This window comes from Schistocerca serialis, chromosome 7 (assembly GCF_023864345.2).
Source record: "Schistocerca serialis cubense isolate TAMUIC-IGC-003099 chromosome 7, iqSchSeri2.2, whole genome shotgun sequence".
Lineage (NCBI taxonomy): Eukaryota > Metazoa > Arthropoda > Insecta > Orthoptera > Acrididae > Schistocerca > Schistocerca serialis.
Genome location: NC_064644.1, coordinates 452,997,015 through 453,020,091, shown reverse-complemented (window position 1 = coordinate 453,020,091; position 23,077 = coordinate 452,997,015). Strand labels below are relative to the sequence as shown.

General features: G+C 43.2%; 1 protein-coding gene across 1 annotated transcript in view; it reads left to right on the top strand.

The window, feature by feature from the left end:
* The window catches only part of LOC126412703 (probable cytochrome P450 6a13), a 117,282-nt gene that overhangs the window by 79,323 nt on the left and 14,882 nt on the right, over positions 1-23,077 (top strand). The window contains exons 5-6 of the mRNA XM_050082420.1: positions 1,066-1,273; positions 19,343-19,509. Of these exons, the coding sequence (XP_049938377.1) occupies positions 1,066-1,273; positions 19,343-19,509 (375 nt within the window). The remainder of the gene's footprint in view (positions 1-1,065; positions 1,274-19,342; positions 19,510-23,077) is intronic.

Below are 23,077 nucleotides of genomic sequence, written 5' to 3'. Positions count from 1 at the left end.
CCCGCTGGAGATCCTAATGGGAGGCCAATCCGGAATATTTTGCCAATGGAAAGGTCCCATTAGGCTTTCTTTCAATTGCAGGCCACATATCCTGTCGCTACACATCATGTGTGTATTTAATGCAGTTGTTTCTACCACCTTCCCCATCCTCATGCTGTTCATCATTGCTTGTTCTTCCGATTTTAGAATGAATTTCCCAATCGCAAGGATAAGAGGGTGCCTTGAGCGACTGTTCTATCCTCCGCTCCCTTTGACAACGCCAAAGGCAGAATATGGGTGACTCCTTACAGCGGATGTCCTCAGCTGCCATTACTGTTGATTTTTTAATTCAAAATTTAAACTGTTGGGTGTTAATCAAACAAGCTATCCCACAGATCACGACGGAAACATTAAAATGTACCCTAAATCCCTCCAGGCAAATGCCGGGATGGTTCCTTTGAAAGGGCACGGCCGACTTCCTTCCCCGCCCTTCCCTAATCCGATGAGACCGATGACCTCGCTGTCTGGTCTCCTTCCCCACACAACCCAACCCATTAAAATGTAATTCGTAAATATGCACAATTCATATCTCTACTGTCGAAAACTATACTCTGGCCACGTCCATGCACTGCTCCACACAAATGAGAAACAAAGTATTAATATCTGTCTACTAATTGAAAACTGGACAATCACATCACAAGATACATTATTTTCCTTTAAATTTCCGTTGTTAATTTTAGTCTATTTCTATTTTATTTTATTTCATTTTATTATATTCATTTAGTCTAAGTAAATAAATATGAAAGAACTGCAAGTGAAACATGCACATTGAAATATTCATATAGACGTTTTGTGTGAAATTGTTCAAGTGTAAGCTATTGATACCCCAGTGTTGTGAGAAATAAGGACGAGCAGAAAAGGCAAACAGCTATAGAAAAAAAAAAACTTGAAGTCTTTCGAGGACAATAATACTGGAATTATATGCCACTATTCTTATATTAATGACAAACCAACTGTTTCTCCTGTCCAGAGGAGGTATCACACAAGTTATTCACGTTCCGTGCAGCCTACTCACTCTACTTCCAGGAGAGCTCGAGGCACGGGAGCTGTGCATGCGCTACACGACCGACGTGGTGTCTTCGTGCGCCATGGGCATCAGGGGGGGCGCGCTCAACGACTCCAGGTCCGACATGCTGGCCGAGCTCCGCAAGATACTCGCCCCGGAGACGCTGAGTGCCGTCTCCTTCAGCCTGGCCACCATCTTCCCTTTCCTGGGAGGTTTGTTCCGTCTCAGGTAAGTTATCTGCAATTTTTTCCCGCCAGTTCGGTCTTCTGCCATACCTATTGACATGAAGTCGTCATCCGTTCGTCGGCAGAACTTTCTTATCTGACAAAATACTGTAAAATATCAATTGCTAATAGGTATGAGATTAGTATAGCGGATACAATACAGCAAAGGCAGTCACTAATTGTTTCGGAAACTAATCAACCTCTGCAACCTGACGCAAACAAGTGGCAATGTCCTTCGCAATCAGTGTCCTAGCGTCCTTCCTGCGTATTCCCTCCTCGATATTGTTATCGATTACACTCGCCTGTCACCGAGCGAGGTGACGCAGTGGTTAGCACACTGGACTCGCATTCGGGAGGATGACGGTTCAATCCCGCGTCCGGCCATACTGATTTAGGTTTTCCGTGATTTCCCTAAATCGCTCCAGGCAAATGCCGGGATGGTTCCTTTGAAAGGTCACGGCCGACTTCCTTCCCCATCCTTCCCTAATACAATGAGACCGATCACCTCGCTGTTTGGTCTCTTCCCCCAAACAACCTACAACACTACCGTCTGCTACTGCTGTACCATAACCTTAAAGCTGGAAACAGGTTTTGAAATAAAACTATTTTGTTAAAGCAATTATGGTATAAAGCAACAGAGCAGTGTTACCCTCTGAGAGGAATTTTGTTATGTTGACCATGTTGTGCCTAATGGAGGTGGCTTATGGAAAATGAAAGTCAGAATTACGTAAATATTCGAACAGTAACAAACAAGATTTTTGCCTATCTACACTGTTTCAAGAAAAAGGAAAACGGTCGCCAGCCTAATTAGGCAAGAGAAAGATTAACGTTCTCGTTTAAGAAAGTAGGTATGCGTAATTTTAGTGGATAAACACAACCTATACTTTGTCACACGGGAGTGCAGTGAACTCTGACATATACATTTGTTTACGTTAAGATTGAAGCTAGCAGCTAGAGCAGCACAAACTATTTGCAAAATTATAACAGATACCGAAACACACTATTACTTTCAGGGCTCATACAAACTGAATGGTCTTTATAACGTTATTATTACTATTCACTGCAGAATCATTAATTGGATATAGGTTAAGCCTCTCTCAGTTAAATACTTTACTATTTAAAATGAAAGTTAATCGGAATCCACTAACAGGTTGCTCCTCACTATCATTTGAATAAAGAAATTATGGTTTTTATAATTAGTGGTCTTCCCATTACTTGTTACCCAGCATTAATACAATAGACAAACTGTGGATCCTGTTATATAATTAATATGCACTTCCTATACACAAGAGAGACATACACTTAACAAACATGACTATATAACGTTTCACAACTGCAGTTTTCCACTTTTACTACAGTGAAACACAATATTGCAAGAAACTGACTCACCTTTTAGAATTTACTACAGACAGCAATGTGATCATTTACTAAGCAAAACTTTATAAGCCTCAGTCTTGAGAACTTTTAATTTGAAGTTGGCAACAACACATTAATAAGCAGTTTCAATAGGAAAATTATTTTCAGAATGCACCACTTACTTTAACTCACTCTGTTGCCACTTTCACTTTTAACTTTCTTTTTACTATGTTCAAGAGCCATTAATTAGCAAAACATTAGTCATTAATGTTCTTTCAGTGGGGACACTCGGTAATTACTTTAGTTCAAACGGAAAGGAACCTAAGAGGTGTTATGATAAGGAAAAATTTAAGGTAGGTACATAAATTCAGGTATAAATTACCTTATATTTGTGCACACTAAAACATCCAATGAGCTGATCCTTCACTGTACATCATTATAGTATTACGTTAGAGTGATTGCGCAACGTGGTGGCAACTGCATGTTGGTGGGTGGATTCGCAGGCAGAATTGCTGGACTCTGGCCCTTCTTGGTGGCGATGATGAATACCAAATCCAGAATCGTTCCAGCTATTTATCCATCCATCCGAGGCATTGGACAGTAGCAGAAAAAGCCTCTCTCGGAACCAGGACAATATGGATCTTTTACATGGCTGTGCACAGTTTGGTAGTTCGTCTCCGACTCGTAGCTCGTCCCCGACTGATTCTTGTTCCACCTTTTCTACCTAGGCCAACCACAATTTGCGCGCGCTACACAGTTCCGTTCCCAAGGGGAACCACAACAACTTTTACATACTGAATAACTAAGAACCCTAAGTGAGGATCAGCAGTTTACATAACAGCAACCAAATTCATTCAATAAAACAGAACATTTGCACATATTGACATTTCTACAAAAAATTATTCACACAGAATTTACAATTATATATAGTAAGTTTTGTTCCCTCCAAATGGGACAAAGAATTTAAATGACAGATATACCACATTGCATAGAATCAAACCATGACATCAAAGTTTTAACAAAGAAAGCAGTATACAGTTTTATGTTATCGATTCAATCACACACATTTACAGAAGCTCAACAAAGTAACATTAAATAAACAAAAGCAAAATAAATCAATAGAATACTACAGTTATGGTGTTACAAACCCAACCCAACACTCGCCTGTTCAAATTTGTACTTTGATTCTATAGCATGTGAGGTGCCATTGCTGTAATCTACCAGGTCAAGACAGCGCATGCGAGGAGACATAGCTGTATTCTACTGAGCCAAGGCAGTAAACACAAAAGTTCTAACTGTCCACCATCGAGGTGTCTCGATAGATGTTCCAGTGCAGTGACGGCAATTAGGCCACGTTGAATGTTCTCTTGACGTGAAGCTGTAATGAAAGTTACCTGTGAGTTAGCTAAGGCTCTCTAACTACCGACTGAGAAGTCCAATTTAATGTTCAGGTCTGCCAACAGCTGAAATAAATTACCAGTTAAAACTGTAAACCCCTTAATACTGATATACGAGGGCTGTTCGGAAAGTAAGGTCCGATTGGGCGCAAAATGGAAACCACAGTGAAAATCCGAAGAAGCTTGCACACATGTCTTGGACAGTGTCTCTAGTATGCCCGTCGATTGGGTCACATCCCTCTTTTCAGCTCTGAGCGCACAGTAAGCACGTAAAGGTGCCTACAAAATAGTGTCTCTGCCAGGTATGAGGGCCTGGAAAGAGATTTCACCTGATGTCATGCAGCCAGCATAACTGTCGTGCGCTTCCTTCTTCACGACAATTCTCGGCCGCATTCTGCTGGAGCAATGAAGATGCTCCTGCAGCGTTTTCGATCGGAAGTGCTTTATCACCCACAATACAGCCCGTAATTGGGTCCCCCTGAGTTTCATCTCTGTTCACGTGATCCGCATTCTGGCACAGACACCGAGCTATAGACCAGCGTAGATAACTGGCGGAGAACAGAGGCGACTGTCTTCTATGTCGAGTGTATTGGAAAGTTGCTTATTTTTTATTTTTTTATTTAATCGTATGACTAGGGCCCCCGTCGGGCAGGCCGGTAGCCGGTTGCCGGTCTATCAATTTGACGCCACTTCGGCGACCTGCAGTCGATGAGGATGATAGGAGGGTGATGACAGCACAACACCCAGTCCCTGGGCGGAGAAAATTTCCCAACCCAGCCGGGAATCGAGCCCGGGCCCAGAGTATTGACAATCCGCCATGTTGACCATTCAGCTACCGCGGACAGACGTTGGAAAGTTGCTACAATGCTACAACAAAGGTCTGTGTCGAAGCGGCGACTATGTAGAGACGCAGCCGGAAGATGCAGCTAACTGTTGCAGATAAAACACATTTGATTTTCTCATTGGTTTCCATTTCGCTACCGATCGATTACTTTCTGAAAAGGCCTCTAAATAAATGTTAGGCCATAGAATCACACGCTATTCAAGCAATTAACAATGTTGAAACAGACAACAAATGTTTGTATACAGTACATATTAAAATAACTCCATTTTTACGCAATCTGCTCTGCATTGTGCACAAAGTCACGGTACGTTAGTATTTACATACTTGGTGACCAAATACGATGAAACACTACGCCAAAATTTTATCTACTAAGAGACACTGTAAGTTCTTTTTTACAATATGTTGGCATTTGCCAAAGTTTAGCTCGACAAGCGGCTGCTGAAACGTACACGCCCGCCATAGCCGTAGCAGACACATGTCCATGAGTGACTGTACATCGATAAACTTATTCATTCAGCGTTGCCTACACCGAAACGTGTAGTGCTACTAACAACGAGCTAACGCGTTCACGTCCCACAAATGACTCCAGTTAACACAGCCTGGAACTCTTCGTTTCTCTGTCATCGTTGGCGCACCGAAGGTAGAGTCTGTGCTGTGATCAGTTTTCGTCCGAAGTGCTGGGCGATTTCATTCGTTTGTTGAGAAGGGGATGGCGTGTGTGTTTGCTACCTTCCGGTCGGTCGGCAATGACAGAATCGGGGGCACGGCCTGCAATCTTTCTCAAGCGATTTTACAGAAACTATTCGGTAAAAAATTTCATTTTTGCGTTACTTATAGCTTTATATGTCAGGTTGATGATGATGTGGCCATAATTTCGTTAGTGGTCATAGTTGTGATATTTCTGTGGAAGTAAGACACTGTCCGAAATTCGAAAAAGTTGACAATGAAAAATAGGGGTCGCCATGATTTTGTGTTTAGTGCACGTTACATAATATGTTGCTGCATATGAAATTTAGCTAACATACTGACTTTTTCTTTAGAATTGGATGGAGATCTCTGTCCGTCGCCAATCTCGAGATGACTGATATGATGTAGCACACTCATTTGCGCTCGCGCCACGCCAGTGATAAAGCCAGAGTGAAATATTCACAACATTTCTAATATTTCAAGAATGGTTTGAGATATCGAAATGAGATTTTAGCAAATGATAGCATGCAAAAAGGATAGTATTTTGCCACATGGTTATTATGAAAAACTCAATTATCTACCTTGTTACTCCACCAACCACTGAGTTGTTCGATGAAAGGCGATGAAGGACCATCGATGTCTGTTGAAATAAGTAATGTTATGGGCTTTGGAACAACACAGGTGAGGACTTACACGTTTAATTTGTACCGACGGTGTACTTTTTCATCAGATGTTGACCTTATATTTCCACAGTTCCTCAATCAATAAACTTAATAACTCGCTGTTTCAGAATTCCCTCGCAGTTGCGTCTGCACAACATGTCAGTGAGGTGAGACTGTGTAAACTCAGCTGTGTTTCGGTATAAGAAGCATATTTATTGTAACATGGCAACAAGAGAAACATGAAGGTTTTATTCAAAATTCGCCACTCATGACGCTTCTCTGAAAGTTACAAATGGTTAACAAACCAGGCGAGAATAAAACATTTTCAACGAAATTCGTTTTAGATACTAACCAAATCAGAGGTTGCAATAGATCTTTTTGAATGGTCATCATAGCGAGTGTGGGTTCGAGGTTCTCCACTTACTATTAAGAAAAAATGTGAGCGAAGGTTTCAGTTTAAACTGGCACTTCCCTCCAGCGCTCGGTATTTCTCCCGCAGCTCCTTTTGTAGTGACATGTATACTCTGATCACTAATTTCAAAAGATGAGTCGCATATAGGAATGAAATATATTTACCTTTTGGTCTAAAAGAAATCTGTTTTAGAAAAGTATTGAGTAGATGGTTATCAAATGGTTAAAATGCAAGAACTTTTGCGTATTTGATACCAAACTGCGTCCGCCTGTGCGACACGTTCTCGAACTCACCGAATCATTCACATAAAAAAATTACTATTTTTGATTCTCGGCTCCTTTAGAATAAATTTTTACGGAAGCTATGATGTTTCCCAACGTGACCTGAGACTACAACAGAATTTCTGTTCATCTGGTACGCTAGTCACACAGATGCTAAATGCGAAAAAATACACGCTTTAATTAGCTGAGTTAACTGCTTAGGTATTGTTTGAGAATGACGGAGAAAACACTGAATAATATTGGGGAACCATCAAACACGAATACCTAAATATGGAAAACAGTAAAACGTAATTAACGACTTGGTAAAAGCTTTTTCATTTATTTTGTTACTCTCTAAACCTTCCACGTCCATTTGAAACGAAATCTTCATTGCTAAATATCAAGTGGAGATCCACACAGCGATTGGTTAAGCAAAAGTTCAGGGTTGAGTTATTCCAAACGTTACCACTGCAGTCAGGGATACGGCAGAACTTTCAATCACTAATTTGTCTCTTTCCGACAAGTTATTAAAATATCATAATAAAATCACTGAGCTTTAGACTGACGTTTAACGTGATATTGTCTTGCATAAGCATGTTCTTGTATCATATAATGCTGGTGTTTTGAAGCTCTGAGGTTTCCGAGTTTTTTCACTCAGGTCTGGAAGCATATAGAGACATAAACACTGTTGTTGTTGTAGTTGTGGTCTTCAGTCCAGAGACTGGTTTGGTGCAGCTCTCCATGCTACTCTATCCCGTGCAAGTTTCTTCATTATCCAGTATCTACTGCAACCTACATCCTTCTGAAACTGCTTAGCGTATTCATCTCTTGATCTCCCTCTACGATTTTTACCCTCCACGCTGCCTTCCAATACTAAATTGGTGATCCCTTGATGCCTCAGAACATGTCCCACCAACTGATCCCTTCTTCTAGTCAAGTTGTGCCACAAATTTCTCTTCTCCCCAATCCTATTCAGTACCTCCTCATTAGTAACTTCCTGACACTTAAATCTATACTCGATATTAACAAATTTCTCTTCCTCAGAAACGCTTTCCTTGCCAGTGCCAGTCTACATTTTAAATCCTCTCTACTTCGACCATCATCAGTTATTTTGCTCCCCAAATAGCAAAACTCATTTACTACTTTAAGCGTCTCATTTTCTAATCTAATTCCCGCAGCATCACCAGATGTAATTCGACTACATTCCATAATCCGCGTTTCGCTTTTGTTGATGTTCATCTTATATCCTCCTTTCAAGACACTGTTCATTACGTTCAACTGCTCTTCCAGGTCCTTTGCTGTCTCTGACAGAATTACAGTGTCATCGGCGAACCTCAAAGTTTTTATTTCTTCTCCATGGACTTTAATTCCTGCTCCGAATTTTTCTTTTGTTTCCTTTACTACTTGCTCAATATACAGATTTAATAATATCGGGGATAGGCTAAAACCCTGTCTCACTCCCTTCTCAATCACTGCTTCCCTTTCGTGCCCCTCGACTCTTATAACTGCCATCTGGTTTCTGTACAAATTGTAACTAGCCCTTCGCTCTCTGTATTTTATCTCTGCCACGTCCAGAATTTGTAAGAGATTAGTCTAGTCAACATTGTCAAAAGCTTCTCTAAGTCTACAAATGCTAGAAACGTAGGTTTGCCTGTCCTGAATCTATCTTCTAAGATAATTCGTATGGTCAGTAAGTCTCATACATCTTGCTCACCAGATGATAGAGTCTGGTCAGGGGTGGCTCTCCCAAGGCTGTCGGTAGTTCTAATGGAAAGTTGTCTACTCCCGGGGCCTTGTTTCGACTTAGGTCTTTCAGTGCTCTGTCAAACTCTTCAAGCAGCATCATATCTCCCTTTTCATCTTCATCTACATCCTTTTCCGTTTCTATAATATTGTCCGCAAGTACATCGTCCTTGTATACACCCTGTATATACTCCTTCCACCTTTGTGCTTTCCCTTCTTTGCTTGGAACTGGGTTTCCATCTACGCTCTTGATACTCATCCAAGTGGTTCTCTTTTCTCCAAAGTTCTCTTTAATTTTCCTGAAGTCAGTATCTATCTTATCCCTAGTGAGATATGCCTCTACATCCTTACATTTGTCCTCTAGTCATCCCTGCTTAGCCATTTTGCACTTCCTATCTATCTCATTTTTGAGAGGTCTGTATTCCCTTTTGCCTGCTTCATTTACTGCATTTTTATATTTTCTCCTTTCATCAATTAAATTCAATGTATCTTCTGTTACCCAAGGATTTCTACTAGCCCTCGTCTTTTTATCTACTTGATCCTCTGCTGCCTATTTCATCCCTCAAAGCTACCCATTCTTCTTCTACTGTATTTCTTTCCCCCATTCCTGTCAATTGTTCCCTAATGCTCTCCTGAAACTCTCTACAACCTCTGGTTCTGTCAGTTTATCCAGGTCCCAACTCCTTAAATTTCGACCTTTTTGCAGTTTCTTCAGTTTTAATCTACAATTCGTAACCAACAGATTGTGGTCAGAGTCCACATCTGCCCCTGGAAATATCTTACAATTTAAAACCTGGTTCCTAAATCTCTGTCTAACCATTATATAAACTATCTGAAACCTTCCAGTATCTCCAGAATTCCCAGATGTATACAATCTTCTTTCATGATTCTGATTAAGTTTTGCTCTGTGCAAAATTCCTGCCAGACGGCTTTCTCTTTCATTTCTTACTCCTATTCGATATTTACCTTCCACGTTTCCTTCTCTTCCTTTTCCTACTATCGAATTCCAGTCACCCATGACTATTAAATTTTCGTCTCCCTTCACTACCCTATTAATGTCACTTATCTCATCATACCTTTCATCAATCTCTTCATGTGCGGAGCTAGTTGGCATATAAACTTTTACTACTGTGGTAGGCGTGGGCTTCGTGTCTATCTTGACCACAATAATGCGTTCACTATGCTGTTTGTAGTAGCTTAACCGCACTCCTGTGTTTTTTATTCATTATTAAACCTACTCCTTCATTACCACTATTTGATTTTGTATTTATAACCCTGTGCTCACCTGGCCAGAAGTCTTGTTCCTCTTGCCACCGAACTTCACTAATTCCCGCTATAACTAACTTTAACCAATCCATTTCCTTTTTTAAATGTTCTAACCCACCTGCCCCATTAAGGGATCTGACATTCCACGCTCCGATCCGTAGAACGCCAGTTTTCTTTCTCCTGATAACGACCTCCTCCTGAGTAGTCCCCACCCGGAGATCCGAATGGGGCACTATTTTACCTCCGGAATATTTTACCCAAGAGGACGCCACCATCATTTAACCATACAGCGCCGGCCTCTGTGACCGAGCGGTTCTAGGCGCTTCAGTCCGGAACCGCGCTGCTGCTACGGTCGCAGGTTCGAATCCTGCCTCGGGCACGGATGTGTGTGATGTCCTTAGGTTAGTTAGGTTTAAGTAGTTCTAAGTCTAGTGAACTGATGACCTCAGATGTTAAGTCTCATAGTGCTTAGAGCCGTTTGAACCATTTTGAACCATACAGTAAAGCTTCATGCCCTTGGGGAAAATTACGGGTGTAGTTTCTCCTTGCTTTCAACTGTTCGCAGTACCAGCACAGCAAGGCCGTTTTGGTTAGTGTTTCAAGGCGAGATCAGTCAATCATCCAGACTGTTGCCCTTGCCACTACTGAAAAGGCTGCTGCCCCTCTTCAGGAGCCACACGTTTGTCTGACCTCTCAACAGACCCCCCTTGTTGTTGCACCTAGGGTACGGCTATCTGTATCGCTGAGGCAAGCAAGCCTCCCCACCAACGGCAAGGTCCATGGTTCATGGGGGGGGGGATAAGCACAGTATGGCACATTAAACTTTAGCAGATGCAGCGAGAGCGAGGAGTTATTTTGATACTATTGATTGGCGACGTTTTCACAACAAGAATCACGAGTAATCGTGTGCACTTGTGTGGTATGATGCCCATTGAAACTCGACGTCGGTTGGGTGAGACATGTAGTGGCGATCTCATGAATGTGAAGAATCAAGTTTGCGGTTGCGACAATCCAGAGGAAGCTGAACATGGTGTGACAACGAACCAAAACAATCTCCACTTCGCACCACTTGGGCAGACAACAACATCACTAGAGTGGAGACTGTTGTTTTGGAGGATTGCCGGTTGACAGTAAAAGATATCGCCTTTGTATTCGGCATTTACTTAGGATCTGTACACAGAATCCTGCATGATGAGCTGGAAGTGTGAAAAGTGTCCTCCAAGTGGGTATCACGAGTGCTGACGGACGACCTCTAGGCTCCAGGCGTGGTAGTTTGCCATGCGATTTTGACACGATGACTGGGCCAGTCATGACAGTGGAAGCATACAAACTCAGTGCCACCAAAGGCTTTCTACCAAGGGCGAGTGCTGAAAAAATGGCTGCCCCTTTTTGGAACAGCGATGGCGTGATCCTAACTCGTTGTGTACCAAAGGACACTACAGTGGCAGGTGTAAGCTATCAATATGTTTTGAACAAGCTCTTTCCATCATGTCTAGAAAACAGGTTGTGAAAGCCTGCACATGTATTCTTTCACCAAGGTCATACATCATCAGCGCACCGGTCGAACACGAGACAAGAATTTTTCTTACGTGGAAACAACTTTGAATTGGTATCTTATCGCCTGAGCTGGCTCCTAGCAATTTCCGACTTTTTCCGATGCTTCGCTTCGTGGTCACACACTTTCCAGTCTTACCACTCCTGCATCAGCAATTTTCCAGTTGTCAGAAACATATTATTCCTAAAAAAAGCATTCGCAGGTGTCGTGGAATCATGGAACTGACGTATGTGAATAGTGTATACGTCTTTAGAGAGATTACATCGAGAAATGACTGTAGTGTCAAATTTTGTTGTGGAAAATGTATATGAAACGTAGAACGTGAACGCACTTCGTAAAAATCCACTGAATGTAGCATTTTTCGAAAGATCTGCTAGGTGTACCAGGAGATATGATCGATCAGGGATACGATAGGAACGATCGTCGGCCGGTGTGACGGAGCAGTTCTAGGCGCTTCAGTCTGGAACCGCGCGACCGCTACGGTCGCAGGTTCGAATCCTGCCTCGGGCATGGATGTGTATGATGTCCTTAGGTTAGTTAGGTTCAAGTAGTTCTAATTTCTAGGGGACAGATGACCTCAGATGTTAAGTCCCATAGTGCTCAGAGGCATTTGAACCATTTTTTAGGAACGATCATTCGAAGCAAAGAAGTCAAGTAAGCATCGACTACAAAATGCATAGCTTCATAACTATGAGCACATCGTCTTCGATACTGTAAAGCAAATGACCAAATGACCAAATGACTTCCGCTGCAAGCTCTTTGCTTCCTATACAGGTTGGTTCATTGACGAAATAACTACAAAGAACGAAACTTGTCTAGCTTGAAGGGGGAAACCAGAGGGCGCTATGGTTGGCCTGCTAGATGGCGCTGCCATAGGTCAAACTGATATCAACCGTGTTTTTTAAAATAGGGACCCCCATTTTATTACATATTCGTGTAGAAAGTAAAGCAATATGAACGTTTTAGTTGGACCACTTTTTTCGCTTTGTGATAGATGGCGCTGTAATAGTCACAAACATATGGCTCACAATTTTAGACGAACAGCTGGTAACATGTAGGTTTTATAAATTAAAATACAGAACGTATGTACGTTTGAACATTTTATTTCGGTTGTTCCAATGTGATACACGTACGATTGTGAACTTATCAGTTCTGAGAACGTATGCTGTTACAACGTGATGACCTGTAAATACCACATTAATGCGATAAATACTCAAAATGATGTCCGTCAACCTCAATGCATTTGGCAATACGTGTAACGACATTCCTCTCAACAGCGAGTAGGTCGCCTTCCGTAATGTTGGCACATGCATTGACAATGCGCTGACGCATGTTGTCAGGCGTTGTCGGTGGATCACGATAGCAAATACCCTTCAACTTTCCCCACAGAAAGAAATCCGGGGACGTCAGATCCGGTGAACGTGCAGGCCATGGTATGGTGCTTCGACGACCAATCCACCTGTCATGAAATATGCTATTCAATACCGCTTCAACCGTACGCGAGTTACGTGCCGGACATCCATCGTGTTGGAAGTACATCGCCACTACAGTGAAACATCTTGTAGTAACATCGGTATAACTTTACGTAGGAAATCAGCAGACACTGCACCATTTAGATTGCCATCGGTAAAATGGGGGCCAGTTATCCTTGAAATGACTCTAAGCACTATGGGACTTAACATCTGAGGTCATTAGTCCCCTAGAAATTAGAACTACTTAAACCCAATTAACCTTAGGACATCACACATATCCATGCCCGAGGCAGGATTCGAACCTGCGCCGTAGCGGTCGCGCGGTTCCAGACTTAAGCGGCTAAAACCTCTAGGCCACTGCGGCTGGCAATTATCCTTCCTCCCATAATGCCGCACCATACATTAACCCGCCAAGGTCGCTGATGTTCCGCTTGTCGCAGCCGTCGTGGATTTTCCGTTGCCCAATAGTGCATATTATGCCCGTCTACGTTACCGCTGTTGGTGAATGATGCTTCGTCGCTAAATAGAACCCATGCAAAAAATCTGTCATTGTCCCGTAATTTCTCTTGTGCCCAGTGGCAGAACTGTACACAACGTTCAAAGTCGTCGCCATGCAAAGATTTTTGAAAACGGGTAGATGGCACTTCTAGAGAAATGCCTATAGAATATAACGTTAAAATGTGAGTAATCTTCTGTTGTTATTTATCGTTTAGATTACGCCTCGCACCGGATTTCACCTGAGTATTTTAGGTGAAGAAGAAGTAAGGTAACTTTGAACCTCTGTATGTCGAAAACAGATAAAAATATCAAGAAAATATCAAGAAAAATATCAAGGTTCTGTGATATCATGATCTTAGAATAATATCATAACAATGTCAATCATCTGCTGTGCGTAGCAGTCTTGGAATCCGCGACTCAGTTTTGGTAAGAAAAAATGGTAAAAAATTTGTGGGCGTTTACTGAGGAACCGCCCATGAACTAAAGGTGCCTCCAGAAGCTCCCTAGGGCCTACCGTAGACATCAATTACAAAAATAACTAACTGATTTGCTCCATCTATCAGGACAGGAGGAACTGTATAATTTTCATAATTTGATCCTGTACTGAAGGATAGTGACACTAAGACGATCCTTCTGCTGGGTATACAAATGGTCCCTATCCCAAGGGCTATCTAAATCAGTTGACTTTAACTTTCTATCACCAATAGAACGCGAGGTATAAGACCGGGAAGAACCCCGTTTTTATGCACAGCGTTCCGATATTGTTTACCTAATATAAATCTCATAATACAGGGAGTTTCAAAAAGAATATACGTATTACAAAATTCAAATGTTAAAATGTGTGTGAAATCTTATGGGACTTAAATGCTAAGGTCATCAGTCCCTAAGCTTACACACTACTTAACCTAAATTATCGTAAGGACAAACACACACACCCATGCCCGAGGGAGGACTCGAACCTCCGCCGGGACCAGCCGTACAGTCCATGACTGCAGCGCCTGAGACCGCTCGGCTAATCCCGCGCGGATACGTATTACAAAGTATTATTTTGTCGAAACCATCGATCGCTGCGCCTGGGCTCGGCTGTTGGGGAAACTAATTCGTAGTCTAGTTTATATTAATGGCCGTTAGAATTCAGTTGTCTTCTGTTTTTCTTGGTAACCGACATATGGCTAAAAAGGCCACTCCGCAGCAGAAATCATTTTGTGTTCTCGACTTTGCGAAGTGCAATTCGGTGATTACAGTGCAAAGACGTTTCAGGTTGAGGTATCAAATTGATCCTCCGAATGGGTGGAACATTCGCAGATAGTATCGACAGTTTCTAGATACAGGATGTGTATGTAAAAGAAAGAGTCCTGGCCCCCCTCGTGTTCCTGCAGAAAATGTAGCACGAATTCAAACTGCTTTCCAACGTAGTCCTTCAAAATCAACTCGTCGTGCCAGTCTGGAGTTAAAACTGCCTACAATAACAAGACGGGTACCTTCCCACTGGAGTCGCCAAGTGCGTGAATATCTGAATGAAACTCTACCGAACCGTTCGAGTGGTTCTAAAGGAGCTGGAGACTTAGCATATCTCAGCTGGGCCCCACGGTCACCGAATTTGACACCCTCTTACTTCTTCCTGTGGGGTTTAGTTAAAGACAAAGCTTATGTACCACCACTCCTACGGAACCTGGAAGAGTTGAGGAACCAGATCTATGCTGCCATAACATCAGTGACGAAGGTCATTCTTGTCCGAGTATTGGGAGGGGGGGGGGGGGGGGGAGAATTTGAGTATCGATGTGATATTGTTCGTGTCGCTGATGGAAGATATATTGAACATCTGTTATCTGAACTTGAGAGGTTCTTAAATATGTGTGTAAAGTTTCACATTCGTATGTCTTAAAGTTTAATAAACATATGCCTTCGAAATATGTATATTCTTTTTGAAACACGCTGTATACTTACGTTAGAGATTAAACACTATAAGTCAAGTATCAAAGTTAGAAATTGTGCGTTTCTCTTAAGCTCATGGCTCGCAACCTGCCAAGACTATAATCATCTAGTTTGAATTCCAATAAGCTTTACTCATAGTTTCAAACCTTTTCGAGACTTTTTCTCACAATATAAGGGGGGAAAAAAGTTTATTGCTTACCACAGTTTCACGATTCATGAATTAAAACGTCAGTATCAGGCATGACTTTTAATTTATTACTTCTTTCAAAAAAAAAAAAATGGCTCTGAGTACTATGGGACTTAACTTCTAAGGTCATCAGTCCCCTAGAACTTAGAACTACTTAAAACTAACTAACCTAAGGACATCACACACATCCATGCCCGAGGCAGGATTCGAACCTGCGACCGTAGCGGTCGCGCGCCTCCAGACTGTAGTGCCTAGAACCGCTCGGCCACCCCGGCCGGCTATTACTTCTTTACTACCAATTCTATTCGCAATGCATTTTACAGACAGCGTGTTTACAAGGAAAATGGTACATATATCACCACATGGAAAAGAAGGGGAACAGACAGAAATAAAGTTCAAGTTTGACAAAGGTCAGACTCGCAATATAAAAGTCAATATCAGACTTTCAGAAAAGAATATGCCCTTCTTGGTCCTAAATCGCTCCAGGCAAATGCCGGGATGTTTCCTTTCAAAGGGCACGGCTGACTTCTTTCCCCGTCCTTCCCTAATCCGATGAGACCGATGACCTCGCTGTCTGGTCTCCTTCCCCAAACAACCAACCAACCTTCTTGGTCACTAGTGCAAAATTTGCACCTTTTGTCCTAGGTGGCTACTAAACTGTTGAGGATAACTTGAGGGTACTGTACCACTCCTCCCTCAACGCAGTTTTCAGTTCTTGCACGTTTCAGGGAAGGAGTGTTCGTAGGGAAACAGGTCTGCAAAGAGCATCCCTGGTACACCCTATAGAGTTTAGGTCCGGGAAGTATACAAGCCGTTCAATAAGTTCAATATCTTCATCCAGTATGTCCGACACTTCAGCGGTTCTGTGCCGGCCGATATTGTCTCCCATAAACAGAAAGTCGGGACCTACAGCACCCCTAAACAGACGGACATATCAGAATGCAATACCAATATGCTCTAATGGTACCTCGTGAAAAGATACGCAGCGGTGTTCGACCGTTTTATATAATGCCTGCACACACCATTACACCTATACCATATTGACGACTTTGATGAACATTCTTTAACGGGTGAAGTGTTCTCTCTCTCTCTCTCTCTCTCTCTCTCTCTCTCTCTCTCCCTCACTCTCTGTCCACACTAACCGGTGGCCAGAATCACTTGCCACAGTGAAGCAGGATTCGTCGGAGAACATCACTCTGGACCACGGTTGCTGACCGTAACCAGCATGTTCCCTATACCAACGAATTCTTTCTCGACGGTGGCTAGTATGAAGTTGGGTACATTTAACAGGATTCTAAGCATACAAACCAGCCTGATGTAAGTGCCGCAAAATGGTTAGGGTAGAGACAGGTGTACAGGAAGCGGTTTCATAGTCTGCAACTGAGATGTCGTTTTCCTTTACACCACTATGGCTACGTATCGATCATCTAGCGGTGTTGTGGGCAGCAAACGATGTCCAGAATGCTTATGCATATCGTTTCTACATTCAGCGTCTTTCTTAATCGTGAGATGACCTTTTTGGACACAGCCATTACTGTGGTCACAATAGTAACACTTTGACGGGCTTCAGTTCCACAACTACCTTCGTCAAATACCGTACAGTATCCACTGTCGAATGCGTACAGAACGTTCGTGCACAGAGTTCGCTGCAGTTAATACCTTCTGCCTTTACATCTCCTTTTACTATCGTTGGTTGGCTGTTCCATAACCATTGTCGGTTATTCCATAGCAATTGACAGTTGTTCTTAGCAAGTCTTAGTTCTTCCTTAGCAAATGTCAAGCTGTGCATATTATTGTATGACACATAGTTCAGGAGATATCACGTCACAAATATTCAGACGCGTCAGAACTAGCTAACTAGCTGTTTAGTTTCCTGCCCATCTTCAGCAACTTTAGTATTATGTACTGAAGCGACAAAGAAACTGGTATAAGTATGCTTATTGAAATACAGAGATTTGCAAACAGGCACAATACGACACTTCGGTCGACAGTGCCTATACAAGACAACAAGTGTCTGGCGCAGTTGATAGATCAGTTACTGCTGCTATAATGTCAGGTTATCAAGATTAATGTGCGTTTTAATGTTGTGTTAGACTTGGCGCACGAGCGAAAGGACACAGCATATCCGCGGTAACTATGAAGTGGGGACTTTCCCACATGACCATTTCATGAGTGTACCATGAGTATCAGGAATCCGGCAAATCATCAAATCTACGACATCGCTGTGGCCGGAGACAGATCCTACAGGAACGGGACCAACGTCAGAAGTGCAACCCTTCCACAAATTGCTGCAGATTTCATTGCTGGGCCATCAACAAGTGTCAGCGTGCGAACCATTCAATGAAACATCATCATATGGGCTTTCGGAGCCGAAAACCCACTCGTTTGCGCTAGATGACTGCACGACACAATGCTTTACGCCTGGCCTGTGTCCGTCAACACCAACATTGAACTGTTGATGACTGGTAACATGTTTCCTGGTAGAACGAATCTCGTTTCAAATTGCAAAAATTGTTCAAATGGCTCTGAGCACTATGGGACTTAACATCTATGGTCATGAGTCCCCTAGAACTTAGAACTACTTTAAACCTAACTAACCTAAGGACATCACACAACACCCAGTCATCACGAGGCGACGCCGCGGGGAATCGAACCCGGGAACCCGGGCACGGGAAGCGAGAACGCTACCGCACGACCACGAGCTGCGGACTACAAATTGCATCGATCAGATGGACGGGTACGGGTACGGGGACAACCTCGTGAATCCATGGATCCCGCATGTCAGCAGGGCACTGTTCAACCTGGTGGAGGCTCTGTAACGGTGTGGGGCGTGCACAGTTGAAGTAATGTGGTACCCTTGATACGTCTAGATACTACTGTGACTGGTGACACGTACGTATGCATCCTGTCTGATCACTTGCATCCATTCATGTCCATTGCGCATTCCGACAGACGTAGGCAATACCAGCAGAACAATGCGACACCACCACACGTCCAGACTTGCTACAGAGTGGCTCCAGGAACACTCTTCTGAGTTTAAACACTTCCGTTGGCCACCCAACTCCTCAGACATGAACATTATTGAGCATATCTGGGATGCCTTGCAAAGTGCTATTCAGAAGAGATCTCCACCCCCTCGCACTCTTCCGGATTTATGGACAGCCCTGCAGGATTCGTGGCGTCTGTTCCCTCCAGCACTACTTCAGACATTAGTCGAGCCCATGTCACGTCGTGTTGCGGTACTTCTGCGGGCTCACGGTGGCCCTACATGATATTCGGCAGGTGCACCATTTTCTTTGGCTCTTCAGTGTATAATGAAATGTATGCAGGAGCAATGAGTAATACTTATTGGTTCTGAATATATTTTTTAGGACCATGGCATTTAGCTGTATGCACATTATTATTGACATTCGCAAATAATGCGATAGGCATAACCTTCTGAAGACTGGCACTAAATGCCCAAAACCAGTCAAGACATTACATTTCTTACATGCAACTAGTAGGCTATCATTTCATTATGTAACTAGCTGTTTTCTACGTAGGAGTTTGATTCTTAAAGGAATCAGTGATGGGGGAGGGGGTATTGGTGTCTTCTGATGTAAGGTCTACTTGGTTCGATCAGTAATGTAGAAAACGATCTTGCACCGCTTAAGTTCGAGTTCCATAGCACATTTAGAAAATCCGACGTTGATCTGTTGTTGCTCAAAAAAGCTACGTTACGTGAAATTCAGCGACATGACATCACGTTCTTCGTTTCATGTCGGAACTGCTCAAGTATTCCTGGTGTGTTGTGCTGCAGGATTCTGCCGTTGGAGGTGCACAACTTCCTGTGTGACGTAGTCTCCCGGACTGTGGCGCGGCGGCAGCACGAGGGTATCTACCGCAACGACTACCTGCAGATGCTGGTCGACCTCAAGACCAAGGGCTACCTGGACGGCGCGGGCCAGGAGCTCGCCAGCAAGACATGTGAGTAACGCCAAGCACACACGTCTTCCTCAAGTACAGTGGCACTAGCTTACCACGCACGGGTTGTGAACTAGGGCAAGTCTATGCTTTACGTAACTCATTCTTGGAACTTAACTAAATGTATCTAAAGTGTTTTGCACTACCCACATGGATAATTTTCATTTGTGTTTTTTATCGGTAACGTCTTTCTCAATACTATTTACACCGAAAGATGTCATGTATGACCACCTATGCGTACCCAAATTCTCAGACCAATTCAATAAAGCGACGATGTTTTCAAAAGTAAATCAAAGAATGTGGCTTTGTTGTCACCAAAAAAGTCACCCACCAAATAGACGTAGACCACTGTTAAACCATTCGAAAATTCATTCCCTATCTTAAGAGACAAACCACTGAAGATCTGTGTCACAGTGGTGACCTTGCAGTCAATAAATCAGCTGATGTCTCCATTCTGCAGAATATGGCTTGTAGCTATCCCACAAAGAATTCAATAAAATACTGAAATGGTGTTTTGGTGACGCAACATACCTTTCTACACTATTGGCCCTTGAAATTGCTACACCAAGAAGAGATGCAGATGATAAACGGGTATTCATTGGACAAATATATTATACTAGAATTGACATGTGATTACATTTTCACGCAGTTTGGGTGCATAGAACCTGAGAAATCAGTACCCACAACCACCACCTCTGGCCGTAATAACAGCCTTGATACGCCGCGGCATTGAGTCAAACAGAGCTTGGATGGCGTGTACAGGTACAGCTGCCCATTCAACTTCAGCACGATACCACAGTTCATCAAGAGTAGTGACTGGCGTATTATGACGAGCCAGTTGCTCGGCCACCATTGACAGACGTTTTCAGTTGGTGACAGATCTGGAGAATGTGCTGGCCAGGGCAGCAGTCGAACACTTTCGGTATCCAGAAAGGCCCGTATAGGACCTGCAACATGCGGTCGTGTATTATCCTGCTGAAACGTAGGGTTTCGCAGGAATCGAATGAAGGGCAGAGCCACGGGTCGTAACACATCTGAAATGTAACGTCCACTGTTCAAAGTGCCGTCAATGCGAACAAGAGGTGACCGAGACGTGTAACCAATGGCACCCCATACCATCACGCCGGGTGATACGCCAGTATGGTGATGACTAATACACGCTTCCAATGTGCGTTCACCGCGATATCGCCAAACACGGATGCGACCCTCATGATGCTGTAAACGGAACCTGGATTCATACGAAAAAATGACGTTTTGCATTCGTGGACCCAGGTTCGTCGTTGAGTACACCATCGCAGGCGCTCCTGTCTGTGATGCTGCGTCAAGGGTAACCGCAGCCATGGTCTCCGAGCTGATAGTCCATGCTGATACAAACGTCGTCGAACTGTTCGTGCAGATGGTTATTGTCTTGCAAACGTCCCCATCTGCTGACTCGCGGATCGAGACGTGGCTGCACGATCTGTTACAGCCATGCGGATAAGATGCCTGTCATTTCGACTGCTAGTGATAAGAGGCGGTTGGGATCCAGCACGGCGTTCCGTATTACCCTCCTGAACCCACCGATTCCATATCCTGCTAACAGTCATAGGATCTCGACCAACGCGAGCAGCAATGTCACGATCCGATAAACCGCAATCGCGATAGGGTACAATCCGACCTTTATCAAAATCGGAAACGTGATGGTACACATTTCTCTTTCTTACACGAGGCATCACAACAACGTTTCACCAGGCAACGCCCGTCTACTGCTGTTTGTGTATGAGAAATCGGTTGGAAACTTTCCTCATGTCAGCACGTTGTAGGTGTCGCCACCGGCGCCAACCTTGTCTGAATGCTCTGAAAAGCTGATCATTTGCATATCACAGCATCTTCTTCCTCTCGGTTAAATTTCGCGTCTGTAGCACGTCATCTTCGTGGTGTAGCAATTTTAATGGCCAGCAGTGTAGAACCGCCAAGTGGTGAGACGCTTGTGAGGACGGCCACACAATGCCGCAAGCAAAATAGGAACTGAATAGGAAGTACTGAGCTGTAACGTTACTATCACATATCGCTATGAGATATTAATTCATTTTCTGTCACGACTTCACAGTTATTTTAGTGAGCATAATGGAAAGGCAGCTTTTCACATGCCATGCAGGGATGGTGTGACCTAGGAAACGTCTCTGCTGCCTCTTTGGTGGCAGATGACAGTCTGTGTATTTCATTATGTCAAGAGGGTCCTCACTGGGGATGCGGGCAGTTTCGTGGAATCTGGGAAGTGACCTGCTCCACAATTATCGAATGCCAGGCAGGCACCTGCAACCCCTGTGGTCAGTGAATGCTGCGGCCACATCACAGTCCGCAGAGAATAATTGAGCATGGCGTTTCCGCCTTTCTGCATATACTTCAAAGAGCTAGACGCCACAGCGTGGTCCAACCAGTGTGCGAGAATCACTTACATTCACTCTAAAAAATTTTTTTAGTCCATACTACTGCATCGCTGTGGACAGTACTTTTGGGACGTAAAGTTTACCAAAAACCCAGTACCAACGTAATGTGTAGAAATCTGCATTTTCTATTCAAATGGAGGAAACTTAGTGCGCTTGCCCCTACTTTTTCATAAATTTAACATTTCTCACCCATCACATTGGCAGCAGCATGGAGTCGTTCCCTCCACACAGAGTTTTTTGAAAGTAGGGCTGTGGACATTGAGTCTGGGCATTCTGCTTCTGGCCGTCTTAGAGAGAGGATTATATTTGACAGCTGTCTCATGCTGACTGGAGCACACAAGTGTTTAGGATAATGTAAGTGTTGTAGCTGTGACAGTGTGATCCATATTCTGTGAAGCTCATTTCTTGCTTACTTTGCCACGCAACTTGTGTTGCTTACTTTGGTTGTAATGTGTGACTTCTTGTTGTAATGTAATTTCAAGAGCTGCCCAGATACGTAGATTCTGTTCCGTGTATTCCATACAGTCGTCCATACCTCCCCACAATGTTAGCATCATTTTGTAATTTGACTGATGAGTTGTATAGACCTTTGCTCTGTTAATGTAATTGTGATTTATATGTCAGTAGAACAAGCAAATAACTGTGAGTCTCACTCTTGGTTTAGTTTTCAGGATCCTTTAACTTGTTCTACAACTTGTTCTGATAAGCCGACCGGGTAAAAATAAATATAACCTGCTGTTTATCCAATTGGTTCACTTCACTGTGTTGATGTTGCCGCTGTGCACAGAGGCCATCTAGAGGGATAATTTACTCATTTTTTGTGCAAGCAACGAGCATTCCACTTGCTCGTCCTGCATTAGTACGATTTACTTTTACTGTTGTCCTGTGACGACAACGAGTATTGCACTCGTTCGTCTAAAATTACTACGAGTTGGTTTTACTAACTCAGAGGCGAGAACTTTCTGAGCAGTCAGACGATAGATTCAGTATCTTTGCTAATAAACAGCCCAACAAAGCATCCATGTTTTCCATACCATTTTTATTTCAAATTCCTTGGAAATTTAATGACGAATTAGACCTTTAACGAAATTTCCTAGAAAAAAAGACTTTATCACGTAATGATTCCTAACCTACTGAAGGAC